The 16,258-nt window shown below is 44.5% G+C and overlaps 1 protein-coding gene and 1 non-coding gene across 4 annotated transcripts in view; both read left to right on the top strand.

The window, feature by feature from the left end:
• Positions 1-16,258, top strand: part of polr3e (polymerase (RNA) III (DNA directed) polypeptide E) — a 91,597-nt gene that overhangs the window by 35,835 nt on the left and 39,504 nt on the right. For all 3 annotated transcript variants that reach the window (XM_038819730.1, XM_038819729.1, XM_038819728.1), the window contains 6 exons: positions 395-439; positions 594-685; positions 1,553-1,673; positions 4,543-4,624; positions 7,952-8,011; positions 14,543-14,700. In XM_038819730.1, coding sequence (XP_038675658.1) covers positions 395-439; positions 594-685; positions 1,553-1,673; positions 4,543-4,624; positions 7,952-8,011; positions 14,543-14,700 — 558 coding nt within the window. The remainder of the gene's footprint in view (positions 1-394; positions 440-593; positions 686-1,552; positions 1,674-4,542; positions 4,625-7,951; positions 8,012-14,542; positions 14,701-16,258) is intronic.
• Positions 8,794-9,046, top strand: LOC119979161. The gene has a single exon (XR_005463664.1). It is a non-coding gene; the product is annotated as a small nucleolar RNA SNORA53 (small nucleolar RNA).

The following is a 16,258-nucleotide window of genomic DNA, read 5'->3' as shown; positions in this document are numbered from 1 at the left end:
CCTGTTATCATGGCCTGCATTTGCTTTGCTTGCTGGCTGGACTTGAACCCTTTAGAGTTGTCCGTTCCTAAGGCTCTGTTCCCTTTTTGATCATTTAACATACAACTCATGTCAATTGAACACCATTGCGAAGCAGCACCACCTTTAAACTATTTGTGGTTCATCTTGCAAGATATCCCTCGATTTTAAAGGCTTGTGTGATAGCTTTTTAAAAAAAATATGAGTAGATGAATCTACCTGATTCACCATCCTAATAATTTGTTAATCTGGACCAGCTTTGATGAGCATGGCTTCTACTCTGAAGCCTTGTTGAAAATCTAATATGTCCAGGTATTGTGATGTACAAATGATGGTCATGCCTTCTATTCATGCAGTTTTTCCACTCTTTCTGCAGTGAGTATTTGTCCATGTTGATGCCTCCAGTTGAAGAAGAGGAATTGTAAGTTGATTAATTTCCTTTGTTGCCTTAAACCCAAATTGGAATATAATGCAAGCTTTGTTCAAGAGCTATAGTTTTCTTTTAATCAGTCTGAGATTGCAAGTCTTTGCAGGTTACCTGTGTTGTTCAGAGTTTCATCTGCATTTTGTTTAAGGAAGGTGCCTCTGGCCCCCAGCAATGTGCTGTCTATGGCTCAGCTACGGACTCTTCCCCTCGCAGATCAAGTGAGGACCCTGATCAAGAATGGTGAGTGGTTTGCAACTATCTAATGATAAGTTTATTTTCTTGTATTGCTCCAAATGCTCATCCACCCTCCTGTCTTCCACCCTCTGTAAAATTGAGCTCATCCAAAACTCTGCTGACCGTGCCCTAACTTGCCAAAACCCCATCACCTCTGTGTTTGCTGACCTGTATTGACGTCCAATCAAACACCATCTCAAATCTCGACCTTTTTATCCTTCTTTACAAATCCCTCCATTTCCTCCAGCCCTTCTCTAGCTTGGTCATTTCCTCCAGCTCTACAATATTTCAAGAACTGTGCATTCCTATAATTCTGGCCTCTTGTCATTGCCCATTTTAATCGCTCCACTATTGGTTACCATGTCTTCAGTTGCCTCAGCCCTAAGGTCTGGAATTCCCTACCCAAACCTTTCTGCCTCTCCTTTGATTTTTAAAACCTACCTGATTGACAAAGCTGGCTAATATCTCCATATATGGCTTGGTATCAAGTTCTGTCTGATAACACTCCTGTGAAGAAGCTTGGGATGTTTTACTACACTAAATACACTGTATAAATTAATGTTGTTGTATTCAGATGATAAATGGGCAATTTTTCTAAATCTGGCATGGGGCCAGTTTACTGGGCACACATGCCTGGACATCACAGGAACTCGTCCAGCGGGCGAGATTTTGTGCTGGGAGCATGTATTTTGTAAAATTGATCCTGTGTTCTATTTGAATTTTTCTAAGCACTACTAGTGTATTTGTATAAATACTCTAGTAACTTGCCTATAACATTGGCTTCAGTAAGTTGAGTACATGGTTTTTATTAATGTTCAAGGAGGGGGGAAACTTATTTGTTTCTAACGGGCTTCTTTGCTTTCCACCCCCCAGTGAAAGTCGTGCAATTTGCAAATCTGATGGGTCTTCTAGGATCGGGAGTAGATTCCACAGCAGTACTACGTTGTATTCAACAAGTGGCCATGTTAGTTCAGGGATGCTGGGTCGTGAAAAGGTACAGACTGAAGATATTTATAGTTCTTTTCCCCCCATTAAGCGGCAATTTAGCGTGGCTAATCTACATACCCTGCACATCTTTGTGTTGTGGAGGCAAGACGGAAGCAGAGATGGAGAGAATGTGCAAACTCCACACAGACAGTGACCCGGCGGTCATCTTTATAATAATAATCTTTATTATTGTCACAAGTAGGTTTACATTAACACTGCAATGAAGTTCCTGTGAAAAGCCCCTAGTCACCACACTTGGGTGCCTGTTCAGGTACACAGAGGGAAAATTCAGAATGTCCAATTCACCTAACAAGCACGCCTTTTGGGACTTGTGGGAGGAAACTGGAGCGCCCGGAGGAAACCCACGCAGACACGGGGAGAACATCCAGACTCCACACAGACAGTGACCCAAGCCGGGAATCGAACCTGGGACCCTGGCACTGTGAAGCAACAGTGCTAACCACTGTGATGTTGTACTGTCCCTCCCCCTCGTATAAGTTCTCTCACTTCCCGTGAGATGTTTATCTGGTACTAGGCACAATGGTTTGAAGTCCCGATCCTGTCAACAAGTATTTTCAGCTTAACAAATTTATTGATGCTGCTAATGAGGTTGTAACGTTAACTGCAAGTGCAGGGTTTTCAGAATTTCTTTTAAGTGGAGGGAGAGGCTTCTGTCAGCCGTTAAACTCTTTCAGTCTGGAGATTGTCCTTGTAACCTACAACCAGTGTTAGTGCGGTTTCTACATTTGTAACGGGCTGTTCATTTTTCATGTTGCCTCCTAACATGGTGTCTGACACTTCATTCAATAGTCGCTAAAACTAGTACCTTGGGCGGGGCGATCTAACCCCAGGGGGGTGCCCCCATGGCGGCCTGGCCTGCGATCGGGGCCCACCGATCGGTGGGTGGCCCTGTGCTGTGGCGGAGGCGGACGAGACCCCCTCCCCTGCGCATGCGCCGGTATGACGTCAGCAGCCACTGACGCTCCGGCGCATGCACGGACTTGCACCGGCCGCGAAGTCCTTTCGGCCCCGGCTGGCGTGGTGCCAAAGGCCGTTCACACCAGCCGGCGGAGTGGGAACCACTCCGGTGCGGGCCTAGCCCCTCAATGTGAGGGCTTGGCCCTCCGCACCTTTGGGGTGGCCCAACGCCGGAGTAGTTCACGCCACTCCAACACGCCAGGACACCCCACCCCGCCGGGTCGGGGAGAATCCCGGCTCTTATCTTTCACTTAGCCTCCTTTAACAATCATTGATGCATTTGGTCTGCCATGGTCGTCGGGTTAAACTTAAAGATTGTGTATAGCTAGGGATGGATAATATGACAGTTAAAAATAATTTGTGCAATATATTTTGAATTGAAACTTAATATTCTGAACTATGCGACTGAGGGTGTCCTTGGTTCAAGCTGCTAATGTGGGAATGCATTGCATTGAGAGGATGTCACAAATCTGCAGTTAACGGTCTCTTCAGAGCCAACTGGGCTGGCTTGAAGCCTGCACCACCCTCCCTAACTTTCTGCAACTTGCTGCCTTTACAGTCCTCAGCCCCAAAAATATATTTTGCACATAGTTTTATCCTCACTATCTACTCGTAGAAATATGTTTATGTACGTATGAATTCGGAGTAAGCTATTTTGCTCCTCTAGTCTGCTCTGCCATTGCATCACCATGACTGATCTGATTGTAGCCTCGACTTTCCTGTCTATTCCCTTAAAACCTTTTACAGCCTTGTCGGTCAAGAACATTATCTAATTCATCCTTTAAAATATTCAATGACCCTGCCTCCATTGCTCTCTGGGGGGGCGAGAATTCCACCTACTAACAATCCTGTGAGTGGAAAAGAAAATTCTCCTCATCTCCGTCTTAAATGGAAGATCCCTCATTTGTAAACTGTTCAGTGTCTGGTTCATCCATTTGAAACTCTTTGAAACATTTACCACACCAGAAATCCAAGCTGTTGGAACCCATTCTGCAGTGTAAATGGTTAAATCCCTGGTAGCTTTGATACATTCATCAATATAGTTATGGAGGTCTTTACCGAGCGCACAGAAAACAGATCTCAGATAATTGTTGATGGGAGCAAGATCTCCTCACTGCCTTTAACCATCCACAATTCTAATCATTAACATTAGAATTACAGCTGTAAACTCTCCTGATGTTTCCAAAGAGCTAACCTGCCTCTGTCATAGGAACAGGGTAAAGCTATTCAGCCACTCGTACCTATTATACCATTCATTTAAATTATGGGTGGCACAGTGGTTCGCACTGCTATCTCACAATGCCAGGGACCCGGCTTCGATTCCAACCTCGGGTGACTGTGTGAGGTTTGCACGTTTTCCTCATGTCTGCGTAGATTTCCTCTGGATGCGCCGGTTTTCTCCCATAGTCCAAAGTTGTGAAGGTTATGTGGATTGGCCATGCTAAATTGCCCCATAGGGGCAAACGGTTAGGTGTGGTTACGGGGATAGCGCGGGGGATTGGGTCTAGGTGGGGTGCTCTTTCGGAGGGTCAGTGCAGACTTGATGGGCTGAATTGCCTCCTTCCACACTGTAGGGATTCTATGATGGTTAATCTATCTTCTCTTCCCTCCACCCTTCCATAGCCCTTAATAACGTTGATTAGCCAGGCTCTAATGTTAAGATTCTTCCCCCATGTTCCTGGATTTGCAGCATAAAGGAGTCTGATACATTGTGCATTACTGAGCCTAAAGATATCTGGGAGCTCGAGATCGAAATCTGTTGACTGGATTACTCAAGCGGATCTTGTAGAGAGGGGATCTATAATTCACTGCTTGGTTATAGTTCTAAGAATTTTTAAAAAGACGTATAAATTTTCTTTCACACGTTGAGTAACCTGTAGCTGTCTTTGTTTGACTAGCGATGTGTTGTATCCAAAAGATAGCTGCAGCCCGCACAGTGGCGTTGCTGCTGAAGTGCTGTGCAGAGGAAGGGACTTTGCTGTAAGTACAACGACGTTATATTTGGTTCTCTGTTAAAGGTGAATAAAATAGAAAGAAAGACTTGCATTTCTATACTGCCTTTCACAACTATGGGATATCCCAAAGCATTTTTACAGCCAATCTAGTTGAAATGTCGTCACTCTTGTAATGGAGGAAATGCAGCGGCCCATTGCGCGCACCAAACTCCCACAAACATCAATGTGATAACTATCCAAATGATTTCTAATGATGTTGATTGAGGGATAAATATTGACTATGCCGGGCGGCGCAGTGGTTAGCACTGCTGCCTCACTGCATCAAGGACCCGGGTGCAATTCCGGACCCGGGTCACTGTCTGTGTAGATTTTGCACATTTTCCCCGTGTCTGCATGGGTCTCACCCCCACAATCCAAAGATGTGCAGGGTAGGTGGATTGGCCACGCTAAATTGCCCATTAATTGAATTTTCTTTGAAAAAATATATTGATTATGACATGGGGGAAACTCGTGTTCTTCAAAATAATGCCATAGGATCTATGGTGTTTGCCTAAGAGGGTTTAAAGTTTCAGCTGGAAGCCGGCACGTCCAACAGTGCCGCACTCCCTCGGTACTGCACTGGAAATGTACAGGATTTATGGATTGAAGAGTCTGGAATGGGACATGAACCAAAACCTTCTGACTCTGAGGCAGGAATGCTACCAACTGAATCAAACCTGATAGCTAACAGTCTGGAGTTTCTGCGGTTGGACTAATTACAGTTTCAGTTCCGTGTTGTGCATTTTGAATTAAAATCGGATTGACTTGTAATAATCTGCTGCTGTTTTATAAAATGGAAAATGCAGGGAGGTCCTTTTACAAGGTTTATCTTTTGGTCAACATTCCATTTTTAAAAATGAGAAGTGAAAAAATAAATGCTAAGAGTGTGCGGAGTGCATAGGCTGCGCAGTAAAAAAAATACTAAATTGAAAAAGTTACCTGAGCACGTTGTGTAAGCTGACAATTCAGGACTGTGCTGAAGGAGCACTGCATTGTCAGAGGTGCCAACCTTCAGATGAGACATTAAACCAAGGCCTCACCTGCCCTCTCAGGTGGACATAGAAGATCCCATGGCGCTACTTTGAAGAGCAGGACACTCCCCAGTGTCCTGGCCGATATTTATCTCTCAAACAACTCACTGAAGCAGATTATCTGCTCAATATCACATTGCTATTTGTGGGAGCTTTCTTTGTGCACATTGGCTGTTGTTGTGTCCACATTACAACAGTGACTACACTTCAAAAGTACTTAATTGATTGTAAATGCTTTGGTGAGTCCTCAGGTTGTGAAAGGTGCTAGATAAATAAAAAATATTTTACTTGGATTGTGAAATGTGAAGTAATGCAGGAATTCCACTTGTTACTGCCTTTGCTGTGCATCTAGAAGGTTATGTTTTCATCAGTGTTTTACAAGGAATTCACATCCAAAATACTTGCCTGTGATGTTCCAGCGTCAAAACAAACTTTGACTTGGTTCATCATTTCCTGAAAATGACCAGGTATGTCGGGCCTTGTGTGAAACAAACCACAGATATTCGACCTGGTATCTCTCAATCTGAAAATTCTCAGGAATATTTTTTAAACCCTTCATAGCCTTGTTCCCTCTCTGTCTCTGAAACCTACACCAGCCCTCCAATATCCGAGATCTCTGCACTCCTCCGATTCTGGTGCATCTCCAAATTCATACAGTTTATCATTGGCAGCCCCAAATTCAGCTGCCTCAGCTTTGGAAACTTCTCCCTAAATCTCTTCACCTCTCCCATCTTCCAAGTTTTGAAATACTTCATGATGTTATCATCAATTTTATTGGTATCCTTTGATTATCTGGATCATGCTTTTCAAATATAAATGTCCATGTAATGAGGCTTATGCGAATAATATATTATTTGATTTTGCTGATTTGTGAGACAGAAAAACAAATCAACAGCAGGAATGCACTGAGCTCCAGGACTCTCCAGTTGATTACAGTGTGACTCTGGGTGTATTTGCTTTTTTCTATTCCTTTGAACTATTGTGGGCATCGCTGGCTAGGCCAACATTAGTTGCCCAAACCTAATAATCCTTGAACTGAATAGCTAGCTGGGCCATTTCAGGGAGTGGTTAAGAGTCAACCACATTGCTGTGCGTCTGGAGTCACTAATAGGCCAAACTTGGGAAGGATGGCAAATTTCCTTCCATAAAGGACATTACTGAACCAGATGGGTTTTTACAACAACTAATGATACTTTCACAGTCACCATTACTGAGACCAGCTTTAAATTCCTGTATTTTATTAATTGAATTTAAATTTCACCAGTTGCCGTGGTGGGATTTGAACCCCATATCGTTGGCCCGGGCCTCTAAATTACTAGTCCAGTGACATTGCCACTACGCCACCATCACCCCACTCTTGGCGAGTGTCTGCAGAATGTGCCCGAGCTGTTGTACTCTGGCAAGGTGGTGCATAGTCACTGTTATAATGTGGGGCAGACAGCAGCCAATGAGCACAAAGCAGGCTCCCACAAATAGCAGTGTGGTGATGAGGAGGGAACTGAGCCCTTTCACAGCCAAGGCACTGCATAGAACCATACAGCACAGATACTGGCCAACTGAGCCTGCAAGTCAATGATGGTGTTTATTCTTTATTTGAACTTCTTGCCATCCTTCTCTTCTAACGCCATCAGTGTCCGTCCCCCCCCCCCCCCCCCCCCTATTAGGTCACACCTCCGACTTCTCTTTTCAAGAAACTAGAAACCTAGCCTGTTTGTCCTGAATATATCCTTCCATTTCCGGTGTCACTGGAAGGAGTGTTCCTACACAGGGATGAAGAAATACTCTAAAGGGGTGTGCTTCTCGAGGGAATTTGGTGATTTCTTGCAACTGGCTATACAACCCACCAGAGTGAACTGAGGCAGCATTTGAGTGTTTGCAGCTCAGAACCCTGCGTCTCCTACAAATAGGTGCTAAAGTTTGGACCGAACAAAAATCCATCAACCTTGGCATTGAAAATATCAGACTCACTTCTAGCGTCCCTTTGGTGGAGAGAGTTCCAGGTTTCCAATACCCTTTGTTTGATTAATTGTTTCTTGATTTCACTCCTGAATGGTCCAACTCTAATTTTAAGATCCCCCCCCCCACCAAGGAAATAGCATCTCTTCATTGACTCAACTCCTTTCATTGTTTTAAACTCCTTATACAGATTACCCGCCCGTCATTTAAATTTAAGGAAATATGGATCCAGTTTATGTAACCTATCTTCCTAAATATGTTAAACTGCATTGTTAAACATTGAGTTTTAATTTTAATCATGCTTTTTCTTGTTTCCTCTGTTGCAGATGTGGAAGTTTACGCAGGATCTCTGGGTCGTAAGGAAAGAAGTAGCTGCTGTGATCAAGGTACATTGTGTGAACAGAACTCTGCTCAGCAGTCACTTCTCAGATTCCCAGATAGCCAATGCTGCCAATGTAAATTGGTTAAATCTGAAGGCCACTGCATTCCTTGACCAGCGTCATAATGTTGGCTAATGGTGGCCATGTTCTAAAAACCCATCTGGTTCACTAATTGTTCCTGGGGAAGGAAATCTGTCCTTGGTCTGGGCTACACGCGATTCCAGAGCCACAGTACATGTGGTGCCCTCTTAACTGCTCTCTGAAAGAGCCCAGCCATCTAAGGGTGGGCTTTGCTGTGATGCCTGCATTCTGGGAAAGAATAAAGGGGGTGGGGGCGGCAGTATGACGGGCCCCAGTGTAAATGGAACAGTTGTGACTAGACAGCAGCAAACAAGGTGAAGTGTCAAGCGACAGATGGGTATGGAGCAATATTTGAGGGCAATTGGTATGATCCGCCACTGAAATGGAGCAAATTGAAACAAACTAGGAGAGGATTTAATTGGCAGGGGTTTGAATTGTAATTTGTCTGGATTGATTATGAAAGTGGAAACATCCTCCGTAATGATGAACCAAAACTGTACAAATGGCAGAACACAGCCAGTTTGAATAATTAAGTATTAAATTCTTAACACATTTGTCCTGTGCTTGTGTAGGCCTGTCAGTTTTCATTAAGGGGGAAAGGCTAACTCTCCACTGGAATCGATGCATTTTTCTATCTTGACCCTGAAGTTGAAAATAAACCCCATTAAGTAGACTCATGGGAAGTTGTATTATAACAGGTGATGCCTCACACGCTCCTTAGATCCACCTTTGGGATGTGTCTGTTAGGCCTCACTGGTAGATCTCTCTCACCCAGGTGTTGGGTTCTCCAGTGGGCTAGCAGGTGACATTCATCAACTTTAATGGTTGTACAGTCAAAGGTGCTTGAGTCATTGGCGTGTCAAAGTATTATACCTGCATGGTAGCCCCTCTGTTCTGATGGGAATAACCTGGTATTTCAGGCTGCTTCTGCCATCAGGACTTTGCTGCTGTGTGGACATGTTTATCAAAGTCCATCTGGTTTAAATCTTGCAATGAAATGTGAGATGCTTGTAAACAACTCTGGTTGCAATTGTCTGGCATCTTTGAATTTGTCTATATAATATATATATGTTTCTGGAACAAACCTCTTCATTCACCTGAGGAAGGAGCAGTGCTCCGAAAGCTAGTGTTTGAAACAAACATGTTGGACTTTAACCTGGTGTTGTAAGACTTCTTACCGGTAACTATAGACCAATGAGCCTATCTTCTGTTGTGGGCAAAGTCTTGGAAAGGATTATAAGAGATAGGATTTATAATCATCTAGAAAGGAATAATTTGATTTGGGATAGTCAACAGGGTTTTGTGAAGGGTAGGTCGTGCCTCACAAACCTTATTGAGTTCTTTGAGAAGGTGACCAAACATGTGGACAAAGGTAAAGCAGTTGATGCGGTGTATATGGCTTTCAGTAAAGCGTTTGATAAGGTTCCCCACGGTTGGCTATTGCAGAAAATACGGGGCATGGGATTGAGGGTGATTTAGCGGTTTGGATCAGAAATTGGCTAGCTGTAAGAAGACAGAGTGGCTGTTGATGGGAAATGTTCAGCCTGGAGTTCAGTTACTAATGGTGTACCACAAGGATCTGTTTTGGGGCCACTTCTGTTTGTCATTTTTATAAATGACCTGGAGGAGGGCGTAGAAGGATGGGTGAGTAAATTTGCGGATGACACTAAAGTTGGTGGAGTTGTGGACAGTGCGGAAGGATGTGGCAGGTTACAGAGGGACATAAATAAGCTGCAGAGCTGGGCTGAGAGGTGGCAAATGGAGTTTAATGCAGAAAAGTGTGAGGTGATCCATTTTGGATGGAGTAACAGGAATACAGAGTACTGGGCTAATGGTAAGATCCTTGGCAGTGTGGGTGAGCAGAGAGATCTCGGTGTCCATGTACATAGATCCCTAAAAGTTGCCACCCAGGTTGAGAGGGTTGTTAAAAAGGCTAACGGTGTGTTCGCTTTTATTGGTAGAGGGATTAAGTTTCGGAGCCATGATGTCATGTTGCAGCTGTACAAAACTCTGGTGCAGCTGCATTTGGAGTATTGCGTGCAGTTCTGGTCGCCGCATTATAGGAAGGATGTGGAACTATTGGAAATAGTGCGGAGCAGATTTACCAGGATGTTGCCTGGTATGGAGGGTAGATCTTATGAGGAAAGGCTGAAGGACTTGAGGCTGTTTTCGTTAGAGAGAAGAAGGTTAAGAGGTAACTTAATAGAGGCATACAAGATGATCAGAGGATTAGATAGGGTGGACAGTGAGAGCCTTTTTCCTCGGACGGTGATGTCTGGCACGAGGAGACATAGCTTTAGATTGAGGGGAGATAGATATAGGACAGATGTCAGAGGTAGGTTCTTTACTCAGAGAGTAGTAAGGGTGTGGAATGTCCTGCCTGCAACAGTACAGTAATGCACTCGCCAACATTAAGGGCATTTAAATGGCCATTGGATAAACATATGGATGATAATGGAATAGTGTAGATGGGCTTTACATTGGTTTCACAGGTCGACACAACATCGAGGGCCGAAGGGCCTGTACTGCGCTGTAATGTTCTATGTTCTGCACTTCAGACTGAATTAAGCCCATAGTCTTTTCAGTGATGTGGATAAAACTTTCTACACAATGTATCTAGGGGATTTTGGCAAGGGTTTGCGGACGTCATGTCCATGGTTTTAAAAACAAGGGTGGTGCTGGGAATTTTTGGGGTGTCGGAGGATCCGGGAATCCAGGAGGAAAAAGGCAGACGTTCTGGCCTTTGCTTCCCTGGTAGCCCGGAGACGGACACTATTAGCTTGGAGGGACTTAAAACCCCCAAAGTTGGAGACCTGGCTATCGGGCATGGCTAGCTTTCTCTGTATGGAGAAAATTAAATTTGCCTTGAGAGGTTCATTGTTAGGGTTCACCCGGAAGTGCAACCGTTCGTCGACTTGCTTGCGGAAAATTAATCGTCAGCAGACCGGGGGGATGGGACGACAAAAGGATTAATGGTTTTTGCACTATGTTTGTGGTTTCATGTATCTTGTTGTTGTTTCTGTACCAAAAATACCTCAATAAAATGTTTATTAAAAAAAAGGAATGTATCTACTAACCAAATTCTTGGACCACAGAATGTAATGTTCTTTGATTGGGCTGATGTGGAATGTCAATGTTGCCGTGTGAACAAAGAACTTTGGAAAGTTATTTATTATTAACGTTACACTAACGAATAACTAAAATGTCCAAGATGAATACAGTTGGAAATAATTGTCTAGCACTAGCTTGCACTGTGATATTACTCTAATATGTGACTGCTATCAACTCCTAACAAATATCTTCTTTTATTATTTTTTTTTAAATTTAGAGTACCCAATTATTTTTTTTCCAATGAAGGGGCAATTTAGCGTGGCCAGTTCACCTAACCAGCATATCTTTGGGTTGTGGGGGTGAAACCCACGCAGACAGGGGGAGAATGTGCAAACTCCACACGGACAGTGACCCAGAGCCGGGATTCGAACCCGGGTCCTCGGCGCTATAGTCCCAGAAATGACCACAGCGCCATGTACCGTCCTAACAAACACCTTATGATGGAACACATAACACACTCCCACTCTCCCTCACGGGGAGAGTCCAGACGATCAAAATGAACGTATTGCCCAGGTTCCTCTTCCTGTTTAGATCCATTCCGATCTACATCCCCAAGGCCTCCTTCAAAGCGCTGGACAAACTTATCATGGCGTTCGTATGGGGGGGTAAAAATGCTAGGATCCCGAAGAAGGTCCTACAAAAAACAAAATCCAGGGGGGGGCTAGCCCTCCCGAATCTACAATTCTACCACTGGGCGGCAACAGCCGAGCGAGTAAGGGGATGGATCCAGGAGCCAGAAGCCGAGTGGGTGCGTGCGGAGGAGGCCTCCTGCATGGAGACCTCCCTCCGGGCCCTCGCCACGGCAGCACTCCCATCCCCACCCAAAAAACACTCCAGCAGCCCAGTGGTGACAGCCACCCTCCAATCCTGGAACCAACTGCGGCAGCAATTTGGCCTGAACAAAATGTCGGACAAGGCTCCCATCTGCAACAACCATAGGTTCAAACCAGCACTAACTGACGCCACCTTCAAAAGGTGGAGGCAGGACGGGGGGACACTGACAGTCAGGGACCTATACACGGACGGCAGGATCGCAACACTGGACGAACTGACAGAGAAATTTCGGCTAGCTGGGGGGAACGAGCTACGGTACCTGCAGCTCAAAAACTTCCTACGAAAGGAGACAAGGACGTACCCACAACCGCCACGACAGATACTACTGGAAGACCTACTGGACGCAAGTATCCTAGAGAAAGGGAACTGTAGCGACATGTATGACCGACTGGTAGAAAGGGACGACACCGTACTGGACGCAACAAGAAGGAAATGGGAGGACGACCTGGGGATGGAGATAGGGTGGGGACTCTGGAGCGAAGCACTGCATAGGGTCAACTCCACCTCCATGTGCGCAAGGCTCAGCCTGACGCAACTAAAAGTGGTACATAGAGCCCACTTAACGAGAAACCGTATGAGTAGGTTCTTCCCGGAGGTGGAGGACAGATGTGAACGGTGCCAAAGAGGCTCGGCCAACCACGCCCACATGTTCTGGTCTTGCCCCAGACTTGTGGAGTACTGGACAGCCTTCTTCGAGGCTATGTCCAAAGTGGTGGGGGTGAGGGTGGAGCCATGCCCGATAGTGGCGGTCTTCGGGGTTTCAGACCAGCCAGATCTATTCCTGGGGAGGAGGGCAGACGCCCTTGCCTTTGCCTCCCTGATCGCCCGCCGTAGAATCCTGTTTGGCTGGCGGTCAGCAGCACCGCCCAGAGCTGCCAACTGGCTGGCCGACCTCTCGGAATCTCTCCAAATGGAGAAAATCAAATTCGCCATCCGAGGGTCGGACGACGGCTTCCACAGAACGTGGGAGCCATTCATGCAACTGTTTCGGGACCTGTTTGTGGCCAACGTACAAGAGGAAGAATAGTCGGGTGGCCAAGAATCAGGGGAAAATGGACGGGAATCGGGGGAAGGTAGCCCGGGGGGGGGGCGGGGGGGCTCTACGGGTTCGTTACGGGGGTTTGATGGCTAGCTAAGGCCCAAAACCAAACTAAATAAATGCCAATAAACATGTGCCTTGGCCATATTGGGGAATGTAAAATATGTATGCCGGCTAAAGGGGGGAGGCCACAGTTATTATTACGAAGATGCTTACCTGTAAATATATATGTTAATTTTTGCGTGTTCTTTTTTTTCTCTCTCTCTCTAACAATTTGTAATTTGTTCAATATAAAACATGAAAACTGAATAAAAAACATTTATAAAAAAAAAATGATGGAACACATGATACATCCGGGTCCTGTGCCTGCATACTCGCCCCACCTGCTGGTCGGATGCTAGAACTACAATAGTAAAACAAACGGGCAGCACGGTAGCACAAGTGGCTAGCACTGTGGCTTCACAGCGCCAGGGTCTCGGGTTCGATTCCCCACTGGGGCACTGTGTGTACGGAGTCTGCACGTTCTCCCCTTGTCTGCGTGGGTTTCCTCCGGGTGCTCCGGTTTCCCCCCACACTCCAAAGATGTGCAGGTTAGGTGGATTGGCAATGCTAAATTGCCCTAAGTGTCCAAAAAGGTTAGGAGGGGTTATTGGGTTACAGGGATCGTGAGGAAGTGAGTGCTTAAGTGGGTCGGTGCAGACTCGATGGGCTGAATGGTCTCCTGCACTGTATGTTCTATATAACTTATAATATACATGCAGATGATGATTAACTACTCAGATTAAAAACAGATGATAGTCTACCTTTCATCACACAAAACTCTAAAAGTATAATAATCATTTTCTCACAATATATTGCCCGTGCGCTCTGGTACGTTCACACTCTCACACTTGCATATACAAATGCATACACACAAATGTACATATAGTGCGCGCACACGGCAGAGGTAGAGATTTTAAGAAATGTTTTTCTACTTTTGATAGCATTATTATACATAATTTTTTCCATTTTTTAAATGATTGAAGTAGCTTTATAAATCTATTGACATATGCTGGGGGTGAATGCATATTATAATCAAATATTTACAATGTTTAATCTTTAAAATTTTGGTTCTTCCAACAATGAACAGAAAAGGACTTTGCAATAAATTGTGCCATTTGTCATTTTTAAATTAATACATTAAAGCTGTGTGAGGCTTACTGTTCTTTGATATATAAAACCCAGTCTCTTGGAGTTCTAAATTAGGTTCCAAAGTGTGCCAAACACCCGTGTCCGCATGGGTCTCACCCCCCCACAACCCAAAGATGTGCCAGGTAGATGGATTGGCCATGTTCTTAGTCCCTTAATTGGAATTTTTTTTTAACGTGTGCTAAACAGCATATGCAACAGTGATTTTATAAAGCAGCATTCGGTCATTATAATGAATAAAGTATGAGAACCTAATCTTAGTTCTGTTCATCTTTGTTGACCAGCTCCCTCCTGAGGATGTGAAGGACTTCCTGGAGCAAATGGCGGTTCCTCGTATCAACAAGGGCTGGGAGTTCCTGCTTCCCCCCGACGCAGAGTTTGTGAAGAAACATCCAGATGTTGTCCAGAGGCAGCACATGCTTTGGATGGGAATTCAGGCCAAGTAATCTAATATCACACTGGGGATTGGGGAAAGATGCACACCGTCACACCAGATGTGTGTAATGTGTCAGACTGATTATATCGGAGCAGGGGTAGAATTGCTTGTCCAGTAACCATTCAAGTGCATAGTTTTGTGGTGGTATTACAACAGGCTGTTTTGGGTGGTATTACGATTCCAGACCAGACCCCAACAGGGGCTAGGATAGGATACTGGACCGAAACCCTAATGTTTTATTTTAATTTGTAAGACTGAAAGAATACTTTGCTCCAAAAGTAATTGCACGAAGAAATAGGATTTGGTATTTTAAAACAAAATTCTATTACTAACACAATATTAAACTTTAACCTCACACCCAAAAATAGCTTACAGTTACCCCTTAAACAATACTGCTAAATACAGTAAATACAATACCCTTAAATACTATCTATATTCCTAATTATACAGCAAGAGAGAAAAAAGCACACCGCTCTCAATCCATCCTACATCCTAATGGCACAGAGTAATATTTTCCAGAACAGATTTGGCTCCTGTTAGAACTTCTGCAGACTCTTCAAAAAGCCGTTTCAACTGGTTTGTTTCAACTTCTACCCCTTGTCCTCTGACAATGCTGCACAGCTTTAAATAGTATATCTTAACTATCCTACTAAGAGAGCAAAACACCTTACTTGTGGACTCGGTGTTAGCCAGATCAGAACTCGATTCAAAAGCTTTCTCAAAATGTCTGAATACCTTAGTTCCACACAGCAATGACATCATCTACCCAGACTGAAAACAAATTAACTCTCCAGGCTGAAACACATTAACTCCCCAGGGTCTCCCCCTAATCAAGCAACAGTGCATTAGCCCAGGGTTTTACGATGGTCAGTTTCACCTCTGGCTCATAAACACTTTCTGGTCTTACAAAACAAGATTCATTTAAAAACATGACTACTGCAGTCAAACACACTCTAATCCCAAGCTTTAAACCTTTAAATTGCCAAATGTTGATAATCCAATATACCGTATATACTCGCGTATCATTCGATCTCGCGTATCATGCGACCCCTAAACTTTCGTCCCCAAAACATGATTTTATGGTATACCTCATGTATCATGCGAGTGACTTTTTTGGAAATTAATTTTGGAAACTAAAACTTCCAAATGGTATTGTGTGCGGTTTCTGCAGAGTGGATTCTGCTGTGAAAGCTGTTCGCGATTCGAACAGCTTTCCAGCTGGCTTTACTCGCGTTGTTCAGCCACTTGCCGTTTCCATTCATAAAAACACGAATGGAAACGTCAAGTGGCTGAACATCTTCCCATCAGAATGCTGTGGTCACAATCAGTAGTATTCTGATGGGAAGATGGGAAGAGTGGATTCTGCTGTGAAAGCTGTTCGCGATTCGAACAGCTTTCCAGCTGGCTTTACTCGCGTTGTTCAGCCACTTGCCGTTTCCATTCATAAAAACATGAATGGAAACGTCAAGTGGCTGAACATCTTCCCATCAGAATACTACTCTTCAGATTTTGACCACAGCATTCTGATGGGAAGATGTTCAGCCACTTGACGTTTCCATTCATG

The sequence above is a fragment of the Scyliorhinus canicula genome, chromosome 15 (genome assembly GCF_902713615.1).
Source record: "Scyliorhinus canicula chromosome 15, sScyCan1.1, whole genome shotgun sequence".
Lineage (NCBI taxonomy): Eukaryota > Metazoa > Chordata > Chondrichthyes > Carcharhiniformes > Scyliorhinidae > Scyliorhinus > Scyliorhinus canicula.
Note: the sequence above shows the minus strand (reverse complement) of the source record. Positions and strands in the feature narration are given on the sequence as shown.